Source organism: Pangasianodon hypophthalmus, chromosome 3, assembly GCF_027358585.1.
Source record: "Pangasianodon hypophthalmus isolate fPanHyp1 chromosome 3, fPanHyp1.pri, whole genome shotgun sequence".
NCBI lineage: Eukaryota > Metazoa > Chordata > Actinopteri > Siluriformes > Pangasiidae > Pangasianodon > Pangasianodon hypophthalmus.
In genome coordinates this window covers 4,125,001-4,149,871 of record NC_069712.1, presented here as the reverse complement: position 1 = coordinate 4,149,871, position 24,871 = coordinate 4,125,001, and the positions used below count along the sequence as shown (strand labels likewise).

The window sequence follows — 24,871 nt, the reverse complement described above, 5'->3', positions numbered from 1 at the left end:
GATTTAGGATTCGGACAACAGATGACGATTAAATCGTTGTGTTTTACGATTGGCTGAGGGATGGATTTTAAAAACTCTGGCGGTTACGTTGAATGACGAATGTTTCCATAGCAGTGGTTGTTTTGGTTTAAGCACGTATAAAGAAAGAAAGAAAGTAGCATACAAACAAACAAACAATTTACATAAATTAGCGAAAGGAACATGTATGTCTTTATGCCTTGAAAACTCAAAAATGTTTGGTTAAAGTGTGTAACTGGCTTAACAAGGTGTCTGGCTCTCAACACAGCTGTTTTTGTTTTTACACAGCCGCCATGTTGTGTTCTTGGTTTACTAATGGCGCGAAAAAAAAAAAAAAAAAAAGCCACAGGAAGACGAAAGATAGTAGCTGGATGCCCTGAGTAAACAAACTCTTACTGTTTACATTTATTCCACCAAATATAAAATGGCTCCCTAATGAAATACAGAAGTCCTTACAATACAAACATGGTGTATTTGAGTTGGGCTGAAGAACAACACAGGGTTTAGAAAGCTGTTTACTTTTTTTATATATAAATCCTCAAGGTGTTTGTTGACCTACACAATTAATAATTTGCATCTTCTACAGTTTTATGTAACATATTTTTAAGTTTGTTGTCTAACAAAACTAGACAGTCTGCTTCTAGTGAGAATACATGTAGTCGTGTAAAGTACTGAAAAGTCAGCAGTAAGAAGTACTAAACCATCAGGATGATTCACCTGGGTAGAAACATTCAGGGAACTTTAATAAGAAGAAACAAATTTTCTGCTAAAAATAGATTAGCTCTACAGATTAGCAGGAGATTAGCTTGCTTTCAGTTACTCACAGCTAACTCCTGATCTTTAGGTAAGTACACAATCTATTCATTTAAATTTCTGACCCATTTTCAAGATATAACTTACTTTTTGTATGTCTGCAATCAAACTGTAGCTTCAGAAATCTGAAAAAACTTGATATTTATATGAATAAACTTGACCAGTTCCATTAAAAACAGATTACTTTGGTGATAAACAAACAAATGACCTAGGCCTGCCCGAGGTTGTTAAGACTTTATTAGGACAATGTTTTACTTTTTCTAAGCCCGATGAAGAAGAAAAAAAAAACAATTTAAAGCCCTGTGAATTCATGATAAATAAATGCATTATAACTTCATTGATTTTTCACATCTGGATTTTGTTCCTCTTTCAGTTACTCGCTGGTTCCCTTTGCGGCAAAATCCTGACTGTTAGGTAAGAGTGAGCCATCGTTTTAAAAAAAAATGTGTCAACATAGTTGCACATCACATAACTATATATATATTATATATTTTACCCATTTAATACAGCATACTTTTTTGTATGTTAACTGACACCAGTTTAACTTCAAAAGTCTGGAAATCTTCTTGAATATTTGTATAAATAAATTTGAAAACTTCAGTAGAAAAGAACTGCTTTGGTAATATACTTCTTCAAAACTGTGTCTACTACTGCTTGACATTGTGAAGATTTTATTAAGACACTACTTTTAAAAGTACTGGAATTTAAGTATACTCGAGAAAGTGTAATGCATTCAGGTACTGTAACAAATGTATTGTTGTAGTTCACATCTGGATTTTGTTCCTCTTTGTTTCTCACTGACTTCCTTTGCAGCAAACTCCAGATTGTTGGGTAAGTGCAACCCTTCGTTGTAATTTGACCCATTTCTATTCAAAGTCCTTACAGATGGTTGCAAACACTTCAGCACTTCAGCAGACAAAACAACTCAAGACAGTTACACACAAGCATGTGAAAGCCTGTTAGGCCTTCTCAATAATACTGTTTCTCAGTTCCAGTACAGGAAGCCAGGCCATGTGCATTATGTTTATGCATTCTGTCTTTACCCAGATACAACCTTATAATACTGATGTACATCATTTAAATGTGCACTGTAATATTTTATCTATTTATTAGAGCCACTGAGTTTTCGGTTCCTGAACTTTCCACTCACGGAATACATAAAGCTCAAGTTGACATTGCGTTTGAGTTTTTGAGGTTTGGATTAAAACTATTCCATTCAAGGGACCAGTCAAGCACATGAATAACTATAAGAATTCACTATCGATATAATATTGTATACTATATTATAATAGCTTTGAAAATTATGTGCTGTGGTTTCTATCACAGACACCTTGACTATGCTTCACTTTCAGAACCACTGGTCTGTGTGGTCCATGATTAAAATCTGTTTTTGCCACATCCTGCACTCTGTTTCCCATGCACTATTAGACTCAATCATGAAGGGCTTCACTTGAGCTCAGGTGTTTTGTCAGAGAACTCAAGAGCAAGTCTAGTCATCTCTAGACTTATCTGTACAAGCTACTAAAATGTGCAGTTTGAAATTTACTACAAGAGCATTGTTGAATATTTTGCTCAGCTCTTTTTTTTGACAGGAAAAAACGAACAGTCCAATAATACCACAAAAGTTTTTTCTCTGGAGTTATTTCACTTTTTACAGCTATGGAAATTGTAGCTATCTGTCCTGATCCTTCATAATCAGTATAGGTACATGACTAAATGATATGTATTAATGTTCAAGAAGAATGTAAAACAGACTTGACTGAAACACAATCCCGTGTTGTACTTTATTCAGTTGCTCCACTTAGAGCCTTGAATCACAATGAAGCACTTTCTCACATGCTAAAGTGGCCCGGCAGCAATTAACATAATACTGTTACCTCAGCCCTGTGGTTAAAAGAAACACTTCTCGCCTTTCCCCCTCCAGCAGTCAGAGGGATAGATGCTGGCAGTGATGATGATAATAGCCGCCCAACAAGTTTAAACAATAGGAAGGCCACAGGGGATTTGACGTGTTACAGGACTTTAAAGTTGCTTCATTACTTTTCAGTGACAAACAGCTGAGTTTTTCGAGGACACAAAAGGTGTGAGTGAAGCAGGCAAATTGGCCAATTTGACTATCTACTTATTTGTTAAACAAGAGAGTAAATGTAGCCAGTCACAGTAATATGGTTTCGTTTCTTTTCTTCTTTTTTCACAGTACTATGGTTTCTTTTCTTTTCTTTTTTTTTTAAATAAGAAATTTTACTTATTTTAATTTTAAATTACATTATGTATTTATTTATTTTTTTTTAAACATTTTTAGTGCTACACGTGACATTGTATAGGTATTGTGGTCACTCTTATTTAGTGATATTGATCAGCTGCTGCAAGCTGAAAACAATATACTGTGATGTAAAAGTCTGAAATAATGTACCTCTAACATTATGCCACATCGGTACAGATAATGAGAGACAAAAAAATATAGTTTTAGCATGCCTCATCCCTTAAAATAATCTATGTGAGTAAGAGAAAATGGCACTTAAACATTGTTTTGATAAAATATTAAAGGTTACGAGTGATACTTTTAAAATGTATTTTTTAAAATAAGCCAATAATATCTCATCTTTGCACTGCAGTATTACATGACATTCATAGTTCTCTTTTCCAAATGCAACGAGACTTAATTCCACTGACATCCTAAGCACCGTGAATACGTATCCAAGCTTTAAAATAAGCAGTAAACTGTCTTCTAACTCCTATTTTTGAATTTATAACAGGTCTTGGCCCACTCCCTTCAGTTTTCTATGAACTTCAGCTCAAAGAAGGACAGAATTATGCCAAAAATTTCAAGCATTACAAAAATTCCAAATAAACAGTTCAGATTAAAGCAAACATGGCAGGAAGCTTATGTTCTTTGGCAGATTATAAAGCATCTGTAGAGATGGATATCTGTTTAAAAAGAAATCTGATCATTCTGAAGTCATGTTTCACATTACTGATGTTCTTATAAATACATTAAATGAGTTATTTGCAAACGCATATTTCTTTGTAATTATCAGATATGTACACGTTGTGTCAGGCGTACACCATAACCATAACTGGAGATGAGTCACATTCAATGCTGTTGGTTTTATTTAATAAAGTTTATACAGTTCAAGGCTTTGTATTTATCAGATGTGTAATGAATCCTTCAAAGCTGCATTGTCTAAAATCAGACAAGCATCAGCCTGAGCACAATACCCCGTACCTAATTATAATAGTCTGTTTTTTACTGGGTTACGCCATTTAAATGGATTGTAGAAATGACTTTAATGGTAATTTCTGTAAGGTCTACATGTCTGAGTTGATTTGAGAATTGAACAGTATAAAGGCAGGACGGTATAATCTTAGCCACCAGTTTAGAGCTCATCCTCATGCATCACAGCTGGGTCTAATACACGAAACTGCATATAAGCATGTCTTAATATAAACAATATGCTAGTTAGTGTAGTGATATGTTGGTTGGGACAGGGTTTAGTTATGTTTATCATATGTGTTAGATTAGGGTTAGTACATGACCAGTATACCTCCAGAATGGGACACACTGCCATAAAAGAGGACAGACTGTGCACAAACCGCGACCAAGCAGATTTACATGAAACTAGATACTGCATGTTTTATAACAGAATTAGCACAGAATGTTATTCCGCTGCTTTGACATTTGGTCCAGTTTCAGAAGTTTTGCATGGGATCACAAAGGAGATTTTCGACCCAAAGAAGACGGTTCTGTAACAAAAACAACAGCGTTTTGATATTTAGTTAGTTTAGTTCAAGACTGCTTGAGTTATTACAAAATGATTAGAAGGTTGACTGCAAGGAAAACATTTATATATAGAATTTACACAATTATGTTATTTTATTGATATATGAACCCAAGAATTAATTTCAGATCACAGCATGACAATGAAATATACAATGAAATTGAATTGAAGTTTACCTGTATGCCTGGCAGCAGTAAAAGCAGTTATGGCGTTCAGAGTTTGTCATTTAATTATTTAAGGCACAATCTAGGCTACTGTCATATTACTAACGTTGGTAGGTGTAGGAACTAAAATACCTAGATGTCGGGTCCACTGAAAAGATATACTTTTAGATATACTTTTAAAATCTAAAACATAATTTATATCTTACATTGTAAAAGTATATCTATCCTTCTTTTTTCCTCCTGCTGTAAACCTCCAGTACTTCATCAGCTGTTACTTTGAGATCCGTTTGCTCAGAGTGTAGCTAGCTGGCTAGTAGCTATTATAATATATAACAGTGTTAATGGATGTGTATATAATCAGCTGTTCAGTATGTCTGTTATGTTCACCACCCATGAATAAGAATCTGGAACTGTCATAAAATATTTCAGGGATTCAAACCCTTCTGAAAAGGCCCGCCAAGCCTCTGGTATGAAGTAATCTGAGTAACAGTGGTTTATTTATTTATTTTATGTCTGAATATAAGCCGTTTTACTGAAGATCACTGTGGGTTATTCAGGTTCTCCCCAGAGCACAGCGTGTGTTACTGCCCGTCCAAGACTGTGAGTCAGAAATATATGCCAGCGTTTCATTTCCCCCACATGTGGGTATTACTAGGAACATCATGATGGCTACAATGGTTGCTGTGTTCAACAGCAGTTGCATGACTCAATCTCTGTCACTCTTGGACACTGCATTCTGAGTCACAACAAATACTCCACTTAGTGGCGAAAGAGTGCAGTTACCTGGGGCAGCAGAGCAGCTCGAAGAAGTTGCAGTAACACACCACGTCACACTCATTGCCCTCCCAGTAATGGTTTTGTAGTGAGTCGATGGGTCTCATCCTCTCCAGTCCAATGTCATGGCAGTTTCTATCCTTCACTATCTTTTTATAGCAGGACCCGCGGTTTGACGGAATCGCATCTCCCATATGTAACCCGAGCAGGAGAAAGACTGAGATGGTTAATACTTTCATTTTGTGATCCTGCAAAGGAAAAGAAATATATGCTAAAAGAAATATATTCCCTTAATGTAAAAGAAGGCTGATGTTCGTAATCAAGTGCACAAATAAAAGTCTGCAGACTTGTGCAAAAGTCGACAAATAGTTGATTCATCAACAATTCATCATCATGATTATCATGAATATTTTTATGAATATTATTATTCATCATTCATCAGAGTCCCAGGAAATATAATGTTGTTGTTTTAAGGTACTGAACTTGTTATACTAAACATCCAGAAGAAGTGTTTAAATGTTATAAAGAAATAAAAATATGATTTAAACAAAATACAGTTGGCCAAAATGTTGTGCATGACACATTATATTGCAAAAGGGAGAATTGCTGGTGAAGTGCATGTAAACACTGGAAAGTCACTAACTCTTCAGAATTTAACATTATACTCATAAGAAAGCAATCACAGCTTCAGCTTCATTGGGAACAAGGAATCGGAGTAGCTAAACAAATCTTTCTGAATTATTGTCTAACTTACTTGAGCTGCTCTGCTGCCCAAGGTAATTGCACTGTTTTGCCAATGAGTGGAATAATAAGCTGATCTGATGGTAATTACATTCAGCTAAACACTATTACTGATCAAAAACCATAAACAAACACATTCTGAAGATTCAAAATTATCACACAAGCTGATCTTTCTATCCTCCATGCAATGCAAAGTCCACTGCCAGCTTACCCGTGTGTGTGTGTGTGTGTTCGTTCGTTCGTGCTCACCTGCATGGAACGCCGAGATGTGGGATGTCTCAACTGGATGAATCTGGATTCAGCATTTACACAGTGAGCTCCTTATATCACTCCTCTGTGATAGTCTCTCCCTCCCTTTTCTCTCTCTCTCTCTCTCTCTCTCTCTCTCTCTCTCTCTCTCAGCCTCTCAGGCACCAGTACAACTAACCACATATCTACAGTGCTGCCATTCATTTATTATCATTTATACCCCAGTTCTGTTGAATTCTCAATTCTGATTGGTCAGAAGGTGTGATTAATTTTCTATAACAGCAGCTCTGACAGTGGTGCAGCTACAGATCACAGGTTTATGCTCTTTTAAAGCTCCTGTTCTAATATGTTATTGTTTCTGTAGTAAGAATTTAAACAGGAACGCACATAAACAGATTAGAAAAAGGGTGTAATTATTGATTTGGTGACGTTTCCTGTAAGAAGACGTTTATTTAATTTAATTTTATGGAGGGAGTGTCCAGTGATAAAGCTGTAACTTAAGTTTTCCGACATCTTCAGGACAGAGGAGATTACACTTTGTGGTTTCGCAGTGACAGGACAAGCTGCATTTTTGTGTCTTAGATCGTTCTACTTCAAGAGAAGGAAAAAAGCGAGGCTGGTGAGAGTACGACTGTTTATAGCGGCTATAACGTAAATGATAACAGGAACTAACTTGTTTTTTAAACATGACTATAATCAGATAGAAAGTCTGATGTGTCAGTCATTAATAAATTTAAATTTCAACTGCTGACAAATTGCTGTGGTATAAGAGGAACTAAACACAAGACATTTATATTCAAGATTCAAGATCTTTATTGTCATATGTACTTAGGTACAATGAAATTCTTGTTTTGTTTTTTCCTCACAAGAAAGACGGGGATATCCACCATGACTTATAATTAAGCTGAGCAGATGAAGGCGAAGGGTCTTGCTCAGTGGCCCAACGGTGGCAGCCCAGAACCTGAAAGCCTTAAAGCCACCGCTGCTATTTTATAAACCTAATTCCTGGACCTGAATTTAATCTCATAAGAGCCCCTATACAAATATATGTCTCTATGCCTGCTGTTGCTTCATGGCTTCATAAAGGAATTTAAGGCTATGCCAAGAAGTAAGTGTGTGTGTGTGTGCTGTGTTTTGAGAGGCCAGCAAAGGCAGCCAGCCACACGTTATGCCAGATTTAGCTCCTGACAACAAACAGGAGGTTTAGAGGCTTCAAATGGAGCACTCACAGCATGAAAATGCACTGGACCTCAACTTGTTTGCACTGCGGCTCCTGTGTGTCAGGTCCAGCTATCTGTTCCTGTTTGGAGAAAGACAAATTTGGCCAAATTTTTTTTTTTTCCATTCTCTTTTTCTCTTACATTTACTTACTTACTTATTTGACAGATTTTTTTGTCCAGTATTACATATATGTGAGGCTGTACCCAATCCATACATAGAGCTGTATAAAAAAAAAAAACTGGCAGTGATACACGTACAACAAGATTAAGGCTTACTTTTTGTTGGAAATGCATACACAGAAGCAGTATGTAGTTAATCAAATGTGATTAACAGAGCCTTATCTCATGAAGTTTCAAGTTTATTGTCATTTGCATAAAGACAGCTTTAAGCATCTATATACGATGAAATTCTTGTGCTACAGTTGCATGCTCCTACCCAGACACAGTGCAAAAATGATAATGAACTCGTAAATATACAAAAGTAGTAACCTATAAACACTGAGCACAGACAAAAGACCGTGCAAGATTATTAATGTGCTCTAAATTAATGAGAAATTAATATGAATGCTAATTTGCAAGGCCAATGTGATGTAATGACGTATACTCAGGATGGACTGACTTTATATGAAATACATAACAAAAAATTATGTATATAGACATAGGTGGCTCTAACATTGCTTTATTTTTTATACCGCAGCACTTGAATTTTCGATTCTGATTGGTCAGTAGGTGTGACAGTAGTGCAGCTGCAAATCACAGGTTTATATTAATGCACTTATTCTAATACGTTATAGTTTCTATAGTAACAGCTCATTCACACTGACTTTTTTACGGTGACTGTTTAGAGCTGCTATAACGTAAGCATTAAAACTAACTTGTTTCGTGGATGTTGTGCAATATTAAACTTAACTCTAAACAGACAAAAAGTCATACGTGTCCTTCTTTAATAAATAAAAAGTTTAAGCGTTGACTAATTGCTGTGCTATAACAGGAATAAAACACTTTGTGGTGTGTTGTTATTAGAAATTAATCACCTTTGGGTGGTGACTATAACTCTGTTTTGTGTCAGGCTGCTTTATACCACGCCGTCATTGATTATTTTTCTAAATTAGATATTTCTTGTAATGTTTTATCCCGTACATATTGCACCTGAGTTCCAATATTAAAGCTACAGCAGTTTGGCTGCCTGTTTGCATCATTTTTGGCTTTATTCACCAAACATTAGTACATTTGTTGACACAAAAACTACACAGATGAAGCAGTATGAAATAATTCTGATGTAATTCTCTCCATAAGTGAATTTAACTTCCAAATAGATCCCTTTTAGGAAGCTTATACACTGCACACTTGAAGAACCCTTTAACTAAGAGTGTAGGAGGAACAGAGGAAACTACAACTTAACACACAGAATGGAATAAATTCATGTTTGCCACACACTTTAGTCACAAAGCAGCCAGTCAAACTGTGATCAGGCCAGTAAAACAGGAAAGCAGTTTACAGTTAGACTTTCACTATTGTTCAGCGTTGATTGACACACTGTGATCAGCTAGTGTGTACTGAGCACCCAGAGTAAATGAGTGAAGAGGACCGAGTGAATTAGTTTCATTGACATGCAGATCTGTGTTGCTGTAGCAGCATTCAGTCTAACTTGGACTCATGCCTCGATAAAGCACAAAAGCCCACACATTTACACTGACACGTGCATAGAGAGAGGGTATCAGTGTTGGCCTTGATAATCTTTGGATTGTGTGCCATTATACAGTATTAAGTATAAGGAATATTGGGAATAAAATAGAGTTGCAGAATAAACAGCAGTTGTCCCTTTCCTGTCATAGGGTCTCTGCTAAGCTCTGATAACGATGTAATCAGTAAGACGTAATGTGTTTCACTTTCATAAGCGTCTTCTCGTGATGTACTTAAAGGAAAAGTCCACCCACATTAAATATATCTATACTGAAATATTTGTAATGTGTTTAGGGATACTGGTGATACTTTGTTGGTTGGTGCTATATTTTTATTGCCACAATGATGTCACGTTGAGACATTTTTATTGCTAGTGCAGTTACAGTGGTGTTTTTAATAGAAGGAAAAATGTAGACATTCTCAAACATAAGGAATAATGGTCAGGTTTCAATGTTGGCTCCTAAAAACTAAAGAGCAAGAGCTTCTTTTCTCACTCACCATTTTCCAGCGATGTTCAACGTCACATTAATGCAAAATCCCAGTGCTGGACTCAAAGCTCCAGAATGCAATGCAGCTACAGGACGCAGTTGCACTTAGTTATGGCAACTGCCTCTTCTGTTTCCTCTTTCAGTTTGTCTAGCTTTTCTGGTGCCCCTCTCTCAAATTTCTCTCAAGTTGACTCTGTTTTACTTAGTAAAGAGGTGTCATGTATGAAACTTACCACTAGCATACTCAACCCTCTTCCTACCAGCTTATTTAAATCTAGTTTTGATTCCTTGTGTCCGGTTGTTCTTAGCATAATAAATGATTCCTTGTGTACTAGTGTTGTGCAAGGAGCATTTAAAATCTCTGCTGTTACACCAGTCAAAAATCATGGAGCTTGTCATTGCTTCTCAATTACGTGAACACCTTAGTGTTAATCTTTTGGAGCTTTTTCAGTCTGGTTTTCGTAAGTTTCGTAGTACAGAAACCACTCTGGGTAAAGTCACTAATGATTTGTTATTAGCTTCTGATTCTTATTTTGCTTGATCTCAGTGCTGCTTTTGATACTGTTGATCATAATCATTTACTTTCAAGACTTGAAACTGTCTTTGGTGTCACCGAGACTGCCTTAAGCTGGTTTAGATCCTATCTCACTGCTCATGAGTAGTTTGTCTTCAAAGTCTAAGATTAGTCCTTTCTGCTCTGATGTTTTCCAAGGTTCAGTTCTGACCCCTTTACTTTTTAAAATTTATATGTTTCCCCTTGAACAGCTCTTAAAATCCCTTGGTTTAAATTATAATTTTTATGCACATAACACACAAATTTATATCCACTCAGACAAGGGTCAAAATATGGCAGTTCCCTGCTTATTAACCTATATCTCAGAGATAAAATCATGGATGTCTCATAATTGTCTCTCTCTCTGAACAGTAGTAAGACTGAAGCCCTGCTTCTTGGGTCTCCTGGAGTTTCAAATGAAATTGAAAAATCTAGGAGTTACATCTGATGCAGGCTTGAATTTCTATCCACATGTGCAGAATACTGTCAAAAAGGAATTTTCTCATCTCAGAAAAATTGCAAGACTACGTCCTATGTTATATCTTTCTCTGTGGCTGAAAGACTGATTAAGACTTTGTTTTCTCCTGCATTGATTACTGTAATGCACTTCTTGCTGGGGGAAATAAATCCATACTAAACAAATTACAATAGGTTGAAAACTCAGCAGCTAGAATCCTGACTAGGGCAAGGACAAGTGATCATATTGCTCCTATTTTGGAATCCTTACAATGGCTTCCCGTCAGGTTTTGAGTTGATTTTAAAATTCTCATGCTTACATGTAAAGCTCTGCATGGACTGGCTCCCGAGTATTTGACCTTCCTCTTTACACTATACGCCCCAAAACATAACCTTTGCTCTTCTCAGTCTGGTCTTTTAGTTGTACCTCAGACTCGTTTATGCTCCATGGGTGACAGGGCTTTCTCTTCATATTCGCCTAAACAATGGAATTCACTTCCGGCTGATATCAGACACGCACAGACATTAGGAATTTTTAATTCTTATCTTAACATACTTTTTTTAGGTTAGCCTTTACTTGACTGCTGAATTAATTTTGTGTCTGATTTATTTTAATTGAATTGTTGATATGTATGCATATTTTTTATGATGGGTATTTATACATGATTGTATTTTTTATGTAAAGCACCTTGAGAAGCTACTTTTAAAGGTGCCATATAAAATAAAGTTTTATTATTATTATTATTATTATTATTACTATTGATCGATGAGATGACAGTGGTGTGAGCATGAAAGTTGAAGCTTTGGAAGCTGATCTGTTTGAGCAGAGTGTACAGATGAGGAGGTGAGGGAGCTGGACAGACTAAAGCACCGCTGCATCACTCTCTTTAGGTGGAGATAAAGCAAGGGGGTAATGTGGGTAATGTAGGAAACTAAAGTGAAAATAGACCAGTGTGTCGATGAAAGAAAAATGTCAACTCAGAATTTATTCGTGAATTAAGTCTTCTGCACAAATGAAGATCACATATTGAGTATAAATATTAATATGCAGTTCATTCAGTTATAAATATATGCAGTTCATTCATACACAGACAGATGCACTGTTTCTGTCATAGCTTTATATGAATTTTGTATAGCCCTTTGCAGATAGGATTGTACACCCTGCTGTAAAAGAAATGTTATTACAGCAGTCTGACAGCACCGAGTATGAACTAAGAGCAGCTTGAATGATGAGCAACATATGCATAATTAACAATCAAACAGAAATAAATAGGAATCATAATATAAGATATACATGCATGGTCATATGTATTAATGTTGTTCAGGCCCAATGGTCCAGCTAGTTACTGATGGTAATCTCAAATAGAGCAAGTATGTCAGAAAGAAGGTTGGAGATGATTCTCTATGATGGTCATCAGCTTGGCCACCATTTCTTCTCTCCACCATCTGTACCAGATTCTAGATGCGGCTCAATGACAAAACTGACATTTTTGCTGCAATTTGTACAAATTTTTTTTAAAAGATTTTAATAAATTGTTCATGCATGACTGAAAGTGAATATGAAAAACTTTTACATTGCAACTGTGTTAAAACTCGACAGCGCCATCTGCTGTTTATTGTATTTTATTTGTCATTTTTTGTAAGAAATGAAGAAATGTATGTTAGCACACTGAATGAAAATGCAAACCATTTATTTTACAGTCCATAACAGTATTTTCAGCATGAACAACTGCTGTATATAAAAAAAACCTTTATCAATATAACTGTAGATATTAGGTATTCATTATTATTATTATTATTAAATTATTACTTCACAGGATAGTAAAGCTTATGTAATATTTTAACTGGACTATTAAATAGAAATGCTCCTAAAATACTTTTCTAAACGCACAAAAGTGGAAACAACTCTGCCTATCAAGACATAACTTATTCAATACATATTAATTCATAATTTATTCTGTAAGTATGTCTTTCTATACCAAGTCTATTTAAGAGATTTAGAAAGTTTTTAAGAGATTTAAAAGACTGATTTTTAGACATTTCTGTTTGCACTTATATTGTAGCTTCCAGAAATGGCATCTTCATTACAGTGGTATACTTCTGCACTGTAAGGATCCAACAGACTGGACAAATGTTTTGCCCCAAAAGGGGTGCCATCTTTATAATGCCATATTAATGGTGCACTGCTCTGTGTAGCAGTGTGAATATCATATAGGGTGTAATCAGGTCGACTGGAACAGTTTAACTTAACAGCATTTACAATATACTATATGGGTGAGGAGGTCTGGGGTTCAGTCGGTGTTCCAGTTCATCCCGAAGGTGTTCAGTGGGGTTGAGGTCAGGGTTCTGTGCAGGACACTCGAGTTCTTCCACTCCAACCTTAACACACCATGTCTTCATGGAGCTCGCTTTGTGCACAGGGGCATTGTCATGCTGGAACAGGTTTGAGACTTTTAGTTCCAGTGAAAGGAAATTGTAATGCTACAGCACACAAATACATTCTATACAATTGTGTGCTTCCAACTTTGTGGTAACAGTTTGTGGAAGAACCACATATGGGTGTGATGGTCAGGGGTGCACATACGTCATATAGTGTATTATCTGGCATGATAAGTGAAAGTTCGATGTTACTAAACCATTGTAGTGAAACTGCTTGATAGATATAACAGATATGAATTATATAGCTTAATTCGTGTGACATCATATCAGGGGGTGTGGTCAGCATAAAACAGGAAATTGACACAAAAATCGTGAGGTAAGAAACGTTAACGAATGCTCTGGATGTTTTAGTAATTTAATTTGTTTATAATTTAATTCAATCATGAGAATGCACAGCTGTGACGCGTCCGTTTGGCGCGCGCTGAATGTTTTAAATTTAAATTTCAAACGGAAAATAACGGTCAAAAAATTAATGGCTAAATGTAGTGCTAAAATGTGCTATGGAATGTAATTCACTTTCTACAAATACTTATATAATGTTAGTCTATTCTACAAATGTTATGACAGCAAACATAGTATTTTATAAATATAACATTTCTGTGTTAGTCAAGATATTTATTTAAGTTAAAATTAGAAGACTAGCCAAAGGTTAGCCTTAGCTTATTCAGTTATTAAAAACACTTTAGCCATACACCTATAAACGACACGATGACTAAAACTGTAAATAATAGCTGATTTACTATCAAAAAATTCAAACAGAATTAATTTGCGACTTAAACCTAATCGTCCAAGATGTTCTTATGTTAACTAGCTAGTTTGAGTCGTGCGTCACGTGATACAAATCCATCGTTTTATTGGTGATATATGTTTTTTTCCTATTATTATTATTATTATTATTATTATTATTATTATTATTATTTATTGCCAGCAGAAGGTCCATTTCCACCTCAGTCACTATGAGAGTGCAGTGTCTGAAGCTGATTAAATACATTCAGTGAATATCTGTGATATCTTCACAACAAATAAACTGCACTTAAAAGTTTAAATGAAAAAACATCTCAGCTCTTTCTAGTCTGAAAATTGTGATTCGTTTTATTTGCAAATCTAAACTTTTAAAAATTAATGTTTTTTTTTTTGGTGTGGTTGTTTCATTTAAAACAAGATGACTGGTATGATTACACTATACTAACAATCAACTACTACCTTTTTTGTCTTGAAGTGTTTACAAGAAAAAAATACATACAAGGAAAAGTGTTATGGGAGACATAAGGGTTGATCCCCATTTATCTGCAACTGGGTCAAAGACAATTTTTATTTATTTGTTAATATATTATTTATTGTCTTTGACAAATTTTGACCAAACTTTATGTCTCCTATAACATCTTTTGTTTTGTTTTGTTTTGTTTTACAAGAAACAAAATACATACAAAAAATATCATGGGAGACATGGGTTCAGTCCAGATTTATCTCCAGCTGACAGTTTTATTTATCTATTTATATGTTCATTTTTATTTCATATTGAATGGTTATGTGGGTGGAACATTTTACACTTTAAACCATATGTCTCCTAGGAAAAAAAAACCTACATACAAGGAGAAACATTTTATCAAATTAAAAAAAGTAATAAAATTGTCTTTCAGCTACAGCTACATTTAAGTATTTACTCCACTGAGATGACCCACCTAGATGACTTTTTAAAAAAATTCTTTTTCATAAAGTTTAATCTGTTTGAATCATTTTAACTAATGAACACAAACCATCAGATTTAACCATCCGTCCTGTGTAAATTACAGAGAAGGTCATTTTAAGGTTAAAAATAACAAAGTGAAATAAAATACTCAAAAATGACCTTTTGTAAATCAGAAATAAAAAGATGATGTGTTTGTTCCATTCTCTCCATCTCTTACACTTCCACCATTGCTTATTCCATTCTCTCCATCTCTTACACTTCCACCAGTGTTTATTCCATTCTCTCCATCTCTTATACCTCCACCAGTGTTTATTCCATTCTCTCCATCTCTTATACCTCCACCAGTGTTTGTTCCATTCTCTCCATCTCTTACACTCCCACCGGTGCTTATTCCATTCTCTCCATCTCTTATACCTCCACCAGTGTTTATTCCATTCTCTCCATCTCTTACACTTCCACCAGTGTTTATTCCATTCTCTCCATCTCTTATACCTCCACCAGTGTTTATTCCATTCTCTCCATCTCTTACACTTCCACCAGTGTTTATTCCATTCTCTCCATCTCTTATACCTCCACCAGTGTTTATTCCATTCTCTCCATCTCTTATACCTCCACCAGTGTTTGTTCCATTCTCTCCATCTCTTACACTTCCACCAGTGTTTGTTCCATTCTCTCCATCTCTTACACTTCCACCAGTGTTTGTTCCATTCTCTCCATCTCTTACACTTCCACCAGTGTTTGTTCCATTCTCTCCATCTCTTACACTTCCACCCGTGTGCACTTACCTTCAGGAAGATTCACGAGCATGGACAGGAATTTTGGGGCTCCTTTTCCATTGATATTATTTATATTCATCATCACTTAGATCCAAAAAAGAAAAGATTTAAATGCAATTTTATTAATTTTAATTTTAATAATAAATATTAGAGACTGCCTGGGGCAAAGGGATACATTTTAATAGAACATAAAAGTTATTTATGCTTTCAAAACCTAAACTTTTACAGTAATAATAAATATTTTACCGTTATTATTATTATTATTATTATTATTATTATTACAGTGTGACACTATTAATATTCAGCAAATGGCAAAAACAAATATAAAAAATACAAAGATCTGATATTTAACAAAGCAGCTGTGGAAATAAACCTGCCTCCTTTTCACAGCCGAAATGGTTGAAATCGAGACTTAAACTTCTTCCCTGAAAAGCCTGATCCTATTTTTTTTTTTTTTTTTTTTTTTTTTTTTTTTTTTTTTTTTTTTTTAAACATGGCTTATTGTAAATGAAAGGGAGGTTAGAGAAATATCCCTCTTCAGGATGCATGTGTAAGTTACCTCCATTGAACACAAGATGGCGCTGTTAAGAAAGGATCACTGGGTTCACGTGAACAAGATAATCAAAACAGAGGCTATAATTATGATTGCAGCATATGCTCATATTGCTTCTGTTTTTAATTGCATTGCATTTACAGATTTGAAGTGCTTACAGATGGAATTCAGCAAAAAGAAAAAAAAACAGCAGTCTGATGCAGCGACTTCTAGATCCATCTCAGCGTTAGCATTTTAGATCATTCAGGCAATATAACGTCCAGTCTATAAGTGGAAATGTATAAGTGTTATTAAGCCTTTTATTTATGGCAAACAGTGTAGTGTGAGTGTGCTGATTGCGGCGGGGGAAAGTTTGGGCCGCAGGCATGTAGAAACACACCATGAATCACTGTACTAAATCTGAATGAACTCGTTTCCACAGCAACAGCCGTCACAAAGTGGCCTCTTGAGTTTCATTCTCTGCTGTTTCGCTGACAGACAAGGCCAAAACACAGCTGCAATATTTGGGTGTGCTTGAGAGCACTATAAGCTCTCCTGGCTGTTATAGGCCTCTCAGACGAGTCACTCTGTAAAGAGGAGACAGACTAAACTATGGCACATTAGCTCAACATGCAGAAACAAGGAATAAAAGTTTGTTGCCATTATAACTTGTGATTCTCAGCTCTTGATTTACGAGGTACCGCACCATCTGTGATTGAAGGTAGTTACAGCTTCGGTTTAAGGAAGCTGCAAACTGACAGCGTCTGCATTCCCACAGGCTCTGCGCTATCAGCACACAGGAATCAACGGCATAAAAGCAATCCCCTTTAAAGGTGGAGTGGGCCCCCTGTGCTTAAGCTACTGCTGAATCACATCAGCTCAGAGCAGCTCTCTGATGATAGCGTAATCTCACTGTGTAACTAGAGAACCTGTCACCGATGCTTTCTTACCCACCAAGCTTCTGCACAGCATGTGCGTGGGAGATTTTCTTTCTTCTTACAAGCATGGATTAACCGTGAGATGTCTTTTATTGTATGATGGTGTTAGTTACTGGCTCTCTTACCGTGGTAATATGCTTAACACTGACTATTTGACTCTTTTTATTCTGTTCTTTGACTTACAGTTCTTGCTGTTTCTCCTGATTTGTGAACATCCGGCTGAATATTTGGTAAATATGCCTCAGTGTATATCAGGTAGACAGACACACAGCAATGTATCACAGCAAACAATACTTAACAAGTAAAGAGATCTCATTATGATGAGTTTTTATAATGATGAGATTTTATCATGTAGAAAATATAAGATCATGAAATCTATTTCTAGATAGTTTGAAGCTTACAGTTGTGTCGTTCTACTGACAGATAATTTTGCTTCTTTCTACAAATAAATGCTAGAAATAAGCAAAATTGTCTGTCAATAGAATAGGACAATTTCAAGCTTGAAATATGTCAATTAAAAACAATCTAATATGAGTTGAATTGGACTATATTCAAGATATATTTACTTGCTGAGATATCTTTTTTTGCAGACGTGTAGAAGCAATGATGTGATTCTAGATCTTTATCATCCATCCTAAATACTGCATCAGTAGAAGGAATGATGGCTCGAGGCCTCTTTCAGTCAACTACTAAGAACTGATAAATACTCACACGCTTGGAATCTTAAAATGCTGCTTATCAGTTGCTGAGGTGAATAAAGTGTGTGTGTGTGTGTGTGTGTGTGTGTGTGTGTGTGTGTGGTGGGGGTAGAAATTTAACCCAGACAGGTTTACAATGACTCAGAATAGGATTTTTCTCTTTCGAACCTTTTTTTTAAAAACCTATTTTAGAGCAGATTAACTGAAATGTGACATGTTTTGTGAAACTCAGAAGAACATTCACTGTGCACATTTTTTCAGTCCACCATACGCAAATTGTGAGATGATTTATTACTCGTAAAAAATGGACTAACAATATAAAAAAGATGACATTTTAAGCAAAAAGTATTTATCAAATGTGAAAAGGAGCGTTTCAGCCCAAATCCATGCAAATATCAGCCTTAAGCACTTTTAAATCACGCACGTCTATATAAATGTCTATATTTGATTGCTCTGACTGATTTTTTGAAGGAAATTTTATCCTTTAAGCATCAAACATGAGGAGAGCTCCCACACAGGACAACATGTTTCAGCCAGCCACACTGCACTGTTACATGGGATCAAGAGAGCCATATTTTTTACTTAAGGACATCAGTGAGGCTGAGGCTGGAGTCTGGATGAAGAGGAATCTTCTTTCAATAGTAATTTCTTCTTAATTTCTATTCCCGTTATTAATATTAGAGAAGTTATCCATGCAGCCGCATGATGTCTACAGTGAGTTGGAGGCTGTTTTCAAAAACAGCGTATTCTTTAGTTCATCCCTCTTCTTTTTATTCTTTTTATTATTTTGCATGCAGTTCCAAAAAGCTTTCACTTTCCAAAATGTCCCAAAATATCACTTTCATCCTTTTGCTTTTGACCTTAATTCATATTTCAATGCTTTCTTGTTCTTTAGATTGCAGGCTGAAAACACAGAATGCCTCTGTTCTATCTTTGCTTCAAGACGAATTTGTTTCCCCCCCTTCTCCTCTTTAGTCCTTGTCTTGTTCGTAAACCGAGCTATGAAATGTATTTACCTGCATTTAATACTCACATCACTAAAGCCGTCATTTCTTGCAACTCTTCATTATATTTTAATGAAAATCCGATGATTTCAAAACTTTTTTCTTTGAGCTACAGTCTTGCACAAAACTTTAAAGTGTTGGGAAGATGCGGGGAAAATGCCTTCATAAAGTAGTAAAATAAAAAGTGCGCGGGGATGAAAAATAATTGCTATATTGAGCCCAAGACCATAAAACAACCAGTAAGAAAAATAAACCAAATCATAATTTGCCTTAGCATTTATAACTTCACAGATTGTCTTGGATACACTGCCATAGGTTTTTTTTTTTTTTTTTTTTTAAACAAATTGTCTGGTACGTTGTTCCAAGCTTGTTGTTGAAACAGCCCTTCTGTCTCTGCAGGAAAAATCCCAGACAGCCTTAATGATGTTTTTAATCATAAACATGGGCTATTACTTAATATGGTCCATTATGTAACAAAATACAAAGATTTCTCTGTGAAGATAATAATAATAATGTTTGGAAAACTTTTTTTCTTTTCTACTGAAACACTTATCCAATAGGCATGAAATACGCATGTAAGACAACATTTATTTATAAACAGACTTTTGTATAAGATACTTTGTAGAACGATTGATCTATTGATTGTAAATACACGACTGCATTTCATAATTACAAACTACTGGTTTTGTAACAACACTATCCCTTCCGTCATCCCTTCCCTAATGCACAAAACAACTTTTCCACATTCCTTAAATTTTCAGCCTAGAGTTTCTCACATGTTGTTATTTTCCTCTCTCTTGTAATGGTCTTTGGCAGGCCAACGTAAAGTTTACTTTCTAATTTTGTCTGCTCTTGGGGTCGCTTGCCGTGCGGTATGCACTGATGCGCCGTATTGGCGTGCGTAGAATGCCCTATCATCTCGCTTGGCTGGAAAACAATGATTGTGCACATTTTACAACATCTATCCCTAAATTGTTCCCATTTGTAAAACGCTGATATAGCTGTGTTGTTAATCTCCATTACTGACTGCGCTCCATGTTGTGTAATGCAATATTTAAATTGGAATGAATGTCCGCCGACCAGGCCAACCATATCGACCACCCTCGCCAACATCTAAACAAGGTGCAGCGTTTCTCTCTGAACATGATCAAAACCACTCTGTGGAAAGCTATCAAAGCAGTGGGGTGTGGTGGACCTCAATAAGCTGCCTGCAGCCAGCCCACCCATGAGAGGCCCTAACACTGCCAGAGCCTTTCGTGTAACCAATAAACATGAGGTCAGGGAGTCCGAAATCAATCTGACACCCACTTCCTAAATCAATACATACCTGAAAGGCAGACCAGCAATGCATGCTGCTTTGTAAGGGTCCATTTTAAGGTCTTCTCATATTTGTTGGTGAATAATAATTGGCGGTCCTGGCTAATTCCTGTGCCAAAAAAACTTCATGTAATTCCCTAATTCCCTTTGGAATTTTTTTTTTTAATCTGGTTTATATTTTAATTGAATGTTGACAAGTTTGTTTTAGATACAAACGATTAGTCGTTTTCAATGAATATCACTTTTAATTTTATTACCTTATTGTTAGTGAAGTAGTTACGTAAAATGCCTGGGTATAGTAATTGGATAATGTTGACAAACCCCTCCCCCTCTCTCTCTCTCTCTCTCTCTCTCTCTCTCCACACACACACATCACAGAAGTATGGACTTTATCAGCTGACAGCACTGATATATTTAGAATTCTGAAAATATTTTATTGATAGTGTTTATATATATATATATATATATATATATATATATATATATATATATATATATATATCCTTTTTCATATTCTACTATTCTCTACTCTGAGAGATCATCTAATGATTAAATCCACCATCATGAGAATCACATGTGTTAGAGCAGTGGAGCTGAGGACCTCTGGCCTAAATCAAGCTGCACTATCAATACGCCATCACATGCTTGTGGAATTATAGATGGAAATTAGATTCTCTTGCTGTTATTAAATCAAACTACTTTAAATAGTCTCACTGTTGAGCCTCAGGATTATCCAGATGGGTTTTGTTTAGGGGAGCGAGTCTCCTATTCTCTATCACATAACATGTTCTTAAGCCTTCAGTCTGGCAGAACTGAAACAAGATAAGTACACGTAACACCTGATGCTGGGGCATGGCGATAAACTCAAACACTCACATGCCTATGTGGTGTCTACTCAAGCATTTTATTGCCTAACCCTCTTCACGGAATGTTTTGGTTGTTGGTTTAGAGAGAAAATTGAAACTTCCTGCACAAGTGGGTTGCCCAAGCCTCGTGCACTGCAAGCGCGTGTGTGTGTTAAAATTGTATCATAGCTGTCCTATTAGCTACCTTAAAGATGTAGCTTAAATTCTAAATGTTTGGAATTCAATGCAATTACGACTATTCAGTCAGAGTGTTTGGCGTACCAGTGATTTCCGTAATTGTGGATTTTTTTTTTTACGCTTCTACACAAAAACAAACTCCAGATGAATCAGTGCCATGATGATTTATTGATTGATATATTTTAAATAAACAGGCAGGATGTGCAATTAATCATCTGGACAGTCATGTCTGTCTGTGAATATCTGATGTGTTTGATTTGGAAAGGTATGGGTCTCTGACCATGAGAGGGCATGCAGATTGGAAACATATTCACCATGGTTGATAGTGGAGAGGGGGTTGGGATGTATGAGTAGAGAAATTGTTTATGTGCTTCCCGCTGAAACCTGACAGACAGAGAGAAAGAAACAGAGTGTGATGGTAACCTGGAGAGGGAGAGTAGATAGCTGTCATCGCTGTGGTTTTACACAGTCGACCACAGACTGTTTCAGAAAATCTTCATTACCACAAGTGATGGATTGCTTAGGAATTTTGATCAGAGAGACTCCTGAGTGGCGTGGGGACCTGAGACTGCCGTGGTCTCACCACTTCCCTCGCCAAACTCTAACATGCTTCTCAATAATGAAACTCGTGGTTACGTATCACCTCTTTTGCTCTTTTCTACTGATGATGAAACAATGTGAACGTGAGTGTGATTCATTTCAGTGGAGCCGTTCTGTTAGCTCTTCTATCTAAAAGGTCACATCCTGTGCTTTTATTAGACGAGTCTCCAATACCTCATTGTATCTGTGACAAGCATTCGCTGGATGTTTTGCATTATACTGCATGCCATATGAGGATTTTTTTTGTACCGCCCACTGCCACAAATGCAAGGGCCAATGGGCGGGCGCGGATCAACAGATGTTTTTTTTTTTTTTTTTTTTTTTGGCCATATGTTCAATACAGACCAAGAGAAAGACCGAGATTAGAGATTAGAGAGGCCAGGGACAAGAATTGCAGGCATGGCTATTCAAGAATGCTCCACTTATAGCTCTCATCTCCCTTTGTGTAAATATTTCATGAATGGCTCTACAACTCTGATAGACGCCATGACACGCATAGTTTGATATGCTCATCTAGGTTGTGTTATCAAGAACTTAAGCAGAAGAGATAGGTGGTTACTACAAGGTCATTGCTTCACCACTGTGGGTCATGGAGGGGGAACACTGATTCCATGTGAAATCTCAACTGTGCATACTAAAGCCAAACTGAGCTCCTCCAAAGATATGCCTTTTGACAAATCCCATATCAGCATTTGGTTGTAATCGAAATACTTGATGTCCAGCAGTACATCATAATCCACTGAGTTTCTGACTCTTTTTAATATTTAAGTGGATGTTCACCATTTTGGCACCTTAGAACTTTTATTATTATCAACTCTTTTATTAATGTCAGCTGCTCAGATTTGCTCATCTTATTAAACCTGGCATTAAGGCAGTAACAAACCACTGGTCATTTTATTTATTTATTTATTTTATTTTTTTTAATGGCTGGAAAACTCCACTTCATCCTATATATTTATGGAGGGAATTTAAGTTCGGATTGTTACAGACGGGGTAACAGGCTAGAGGCCAGTCATAAGACACCTACTTTATTGCCCTTGAATACAGTGTACTGCAACAGACTGAATATACTGCACCTTTGAGCAGTGATGTCCTGGAGAGCATCTGCTGCCTTTTTGGTAATAATCTAGGCGTCATGTGACTGGCGGCTACCTCGCTGTTCCCCACGAAAAACAAATAGGGGATAAAAGAATATCCCATTGTGACTTATTTCACTAGGCAGTATTTTATCTGTTAATGATTTCTCATATATGAAATCTCTCATTCCTCCTTAATGATGGCAATTTATCACAATTTATTATTATTATTATTATTAGTAGTAGTAGTAGTAGTGTGGGGCTAACATTTTACAGAACATTTGTTTTAAATGTGCATGCAATTCTTTGTTTATTAATAAAATGTAATTATATATAATTTTTGTAAAGAATATACACAAACCGTGTAAAAGAATGTACCCAAATTATTGTAAAGAACATACACAAACAAAATGATTGGAAAAAGAACAATTGCATATTGTAGTTTACATTTTTTTGTTCCTTATAATGTAATAATTTTGCTTTCATAAGCTTAAATAATTTTAATTAAAAGAATTTAAAGACACAAGTCAGAGTCTGTTCAATAGCGTTAAACACAAACTGAGAAAACTGAGATTATTTATAGTTTATAATCTTTTTTTTTCAGTACTGCTACGAGCTGTGTGTATTTTGTAATGTAAGGCTTGGTTGAACAGGCATGTAGGCGATTAAGTTGGCTTAACTGGGTTAGTATAAAAGGTTAATCATGTTAATAGTCGCAGTCTGGTTATTATTGCACTAAGGCTCCTCTTATTTTAGTCTGAACGATGGGAGAAAATGGCCTGAAGCTGGTCAGGGTCAGTCAATGTCAATCCGCTTTAGCGTTTAGAGCAAAAAAACACCCTGGTACTATCACTATTAGCCATAATGAGAGGGCGATGTGATGCTGTGGCCATCAGTAGGAGTCTGTGCGCCTGATCATCACACACCTAATGCAGAAAGACGCCCATTCATTTATTCACCTTTTTATTCTAACATAGTCCTGCAGTTCTCCTTAGAAATAATAACAATAATGCACGAAAACCTGTCTTTAGCTCTAGTTTCTCATTTTTCCCCCTCAGTATTTCTGTCACACCGGAGATTTAAATATTCACCAAATTTTTCAAATTCATCAAAAATAAATGCGGTCATTTCCCAAAGATCATCATCATCATCATCATCGTCGTCATCATCATTATCATCATCTCTCTCTCTTTCCCAGTCAAAGTGATCTTAACCTCGCGATACTTTCTCTCTCATCACTCACTTTGTTTTATTTTACATTTCACTTTATTCTGTATGAGTCACGCATGAGGCGCGTGACCTGTTTTCAAGGCGCATTTAATGTTCATAATACAGCAGATTTTATAATTACGTTCATAATTACAGTTTAACACAGATGCACATTTCTGCATAAGAAGGAACATAAAGCGTTATTAGCTAAAACGAGCTCACTGTGCAGGAGAATCACAACAATAACACAAATTTCTGTTAAATGTCAATGTTAAATTAACACTCCCTACTAGCTTTATTATTATTATTATTATTATTATTATTAATAATAATAAAATTTCCATTCATGCGTTCATTCATTTATTTTCGATGGCAGTTTGGGATAATGATCTTTTTCTCTAATCATTACTGTGTTACTTCTCAACATCAGGCTTTTTTTTTTTTTTTTTCCTTTTTGAATCAAACACACCGCGCATAAAGCCAGTTTTAAGCCTTTAAAGCCAAGCTAAGCTTTTATTATTTTTTCTCCATGCAAATGCTTTACTTATTTATTTGCTCACTGTTGCTATTTAAAAACTCGTTTTAGGAAAAGTTATTGCAATAATGACTTT

General features: G+C 35.9%; 1 protein-coding gene and 1 long non-coding RNA gene across 3 annotated transcripts; one reads left to right on the top strand and one right to left on the bottom strand.

Annotated features, from left to right (window-relative positions):
* The first annotated feature begins 209 nt into the window (after positions 1-209).
* Positions 210-19,470, top strand: LOC113545372 (uncharacterized). The gene is made up of 5 exons (XR_003404606.3): positions 210-862; positions 1,205-1,245; positions 1,645-1,662; positions 17,499-17,543; positions 17,904-19,470. It is a non-coding gene; the product is annotated as an uncharacterized LOC113545372 (long non-coding RNA).
* LOC113545357 (scrapie-responsive protein 1) lies at positions 3,920-6,696 on the bottom strand. 2 transcript variants are annotated; one of them, XM_026944688.3, is made up of 3 exons: positions 6,539-6,696; positions 5,558-5,796; positions 3,920-4,575 (listed from the first exon to the last, which is right to left on the bottom strand). In XM_026944688.3, exons 1-3 carry the CDS (start codon positions 6,542-6,544, stop codon positions 4,491-4,493), a joined length of 330 nt encoding a protein of 109 aa, XP_026800489.1. In that variant the 5' UTR covers positions 6,545-6,696; the 3' UTR covers positions 3,920-4,490. The 2 variants fall into 2 exon arrangements, with proteins under 2 accessions (XP_026800489.1, XP_034158766.1); XM_034302875.2 differs by having other exon boundaries at positions 6,501-6,667.
* Positions 19,471-24,871: the final 5,401 nt, after the last annotated feature.

Coding starts and splice junctions, on each gene's coding strand:
- LOC113545357 (XM_026944688.3), bottom strand. Junction 4,576..5,557: donor GAGCTGCTCTGCTGCCCCAG/GTAACTGCACTC, acceptor TTTTTGTTACAG/AACCGTCTTCTTTGGGTCGA.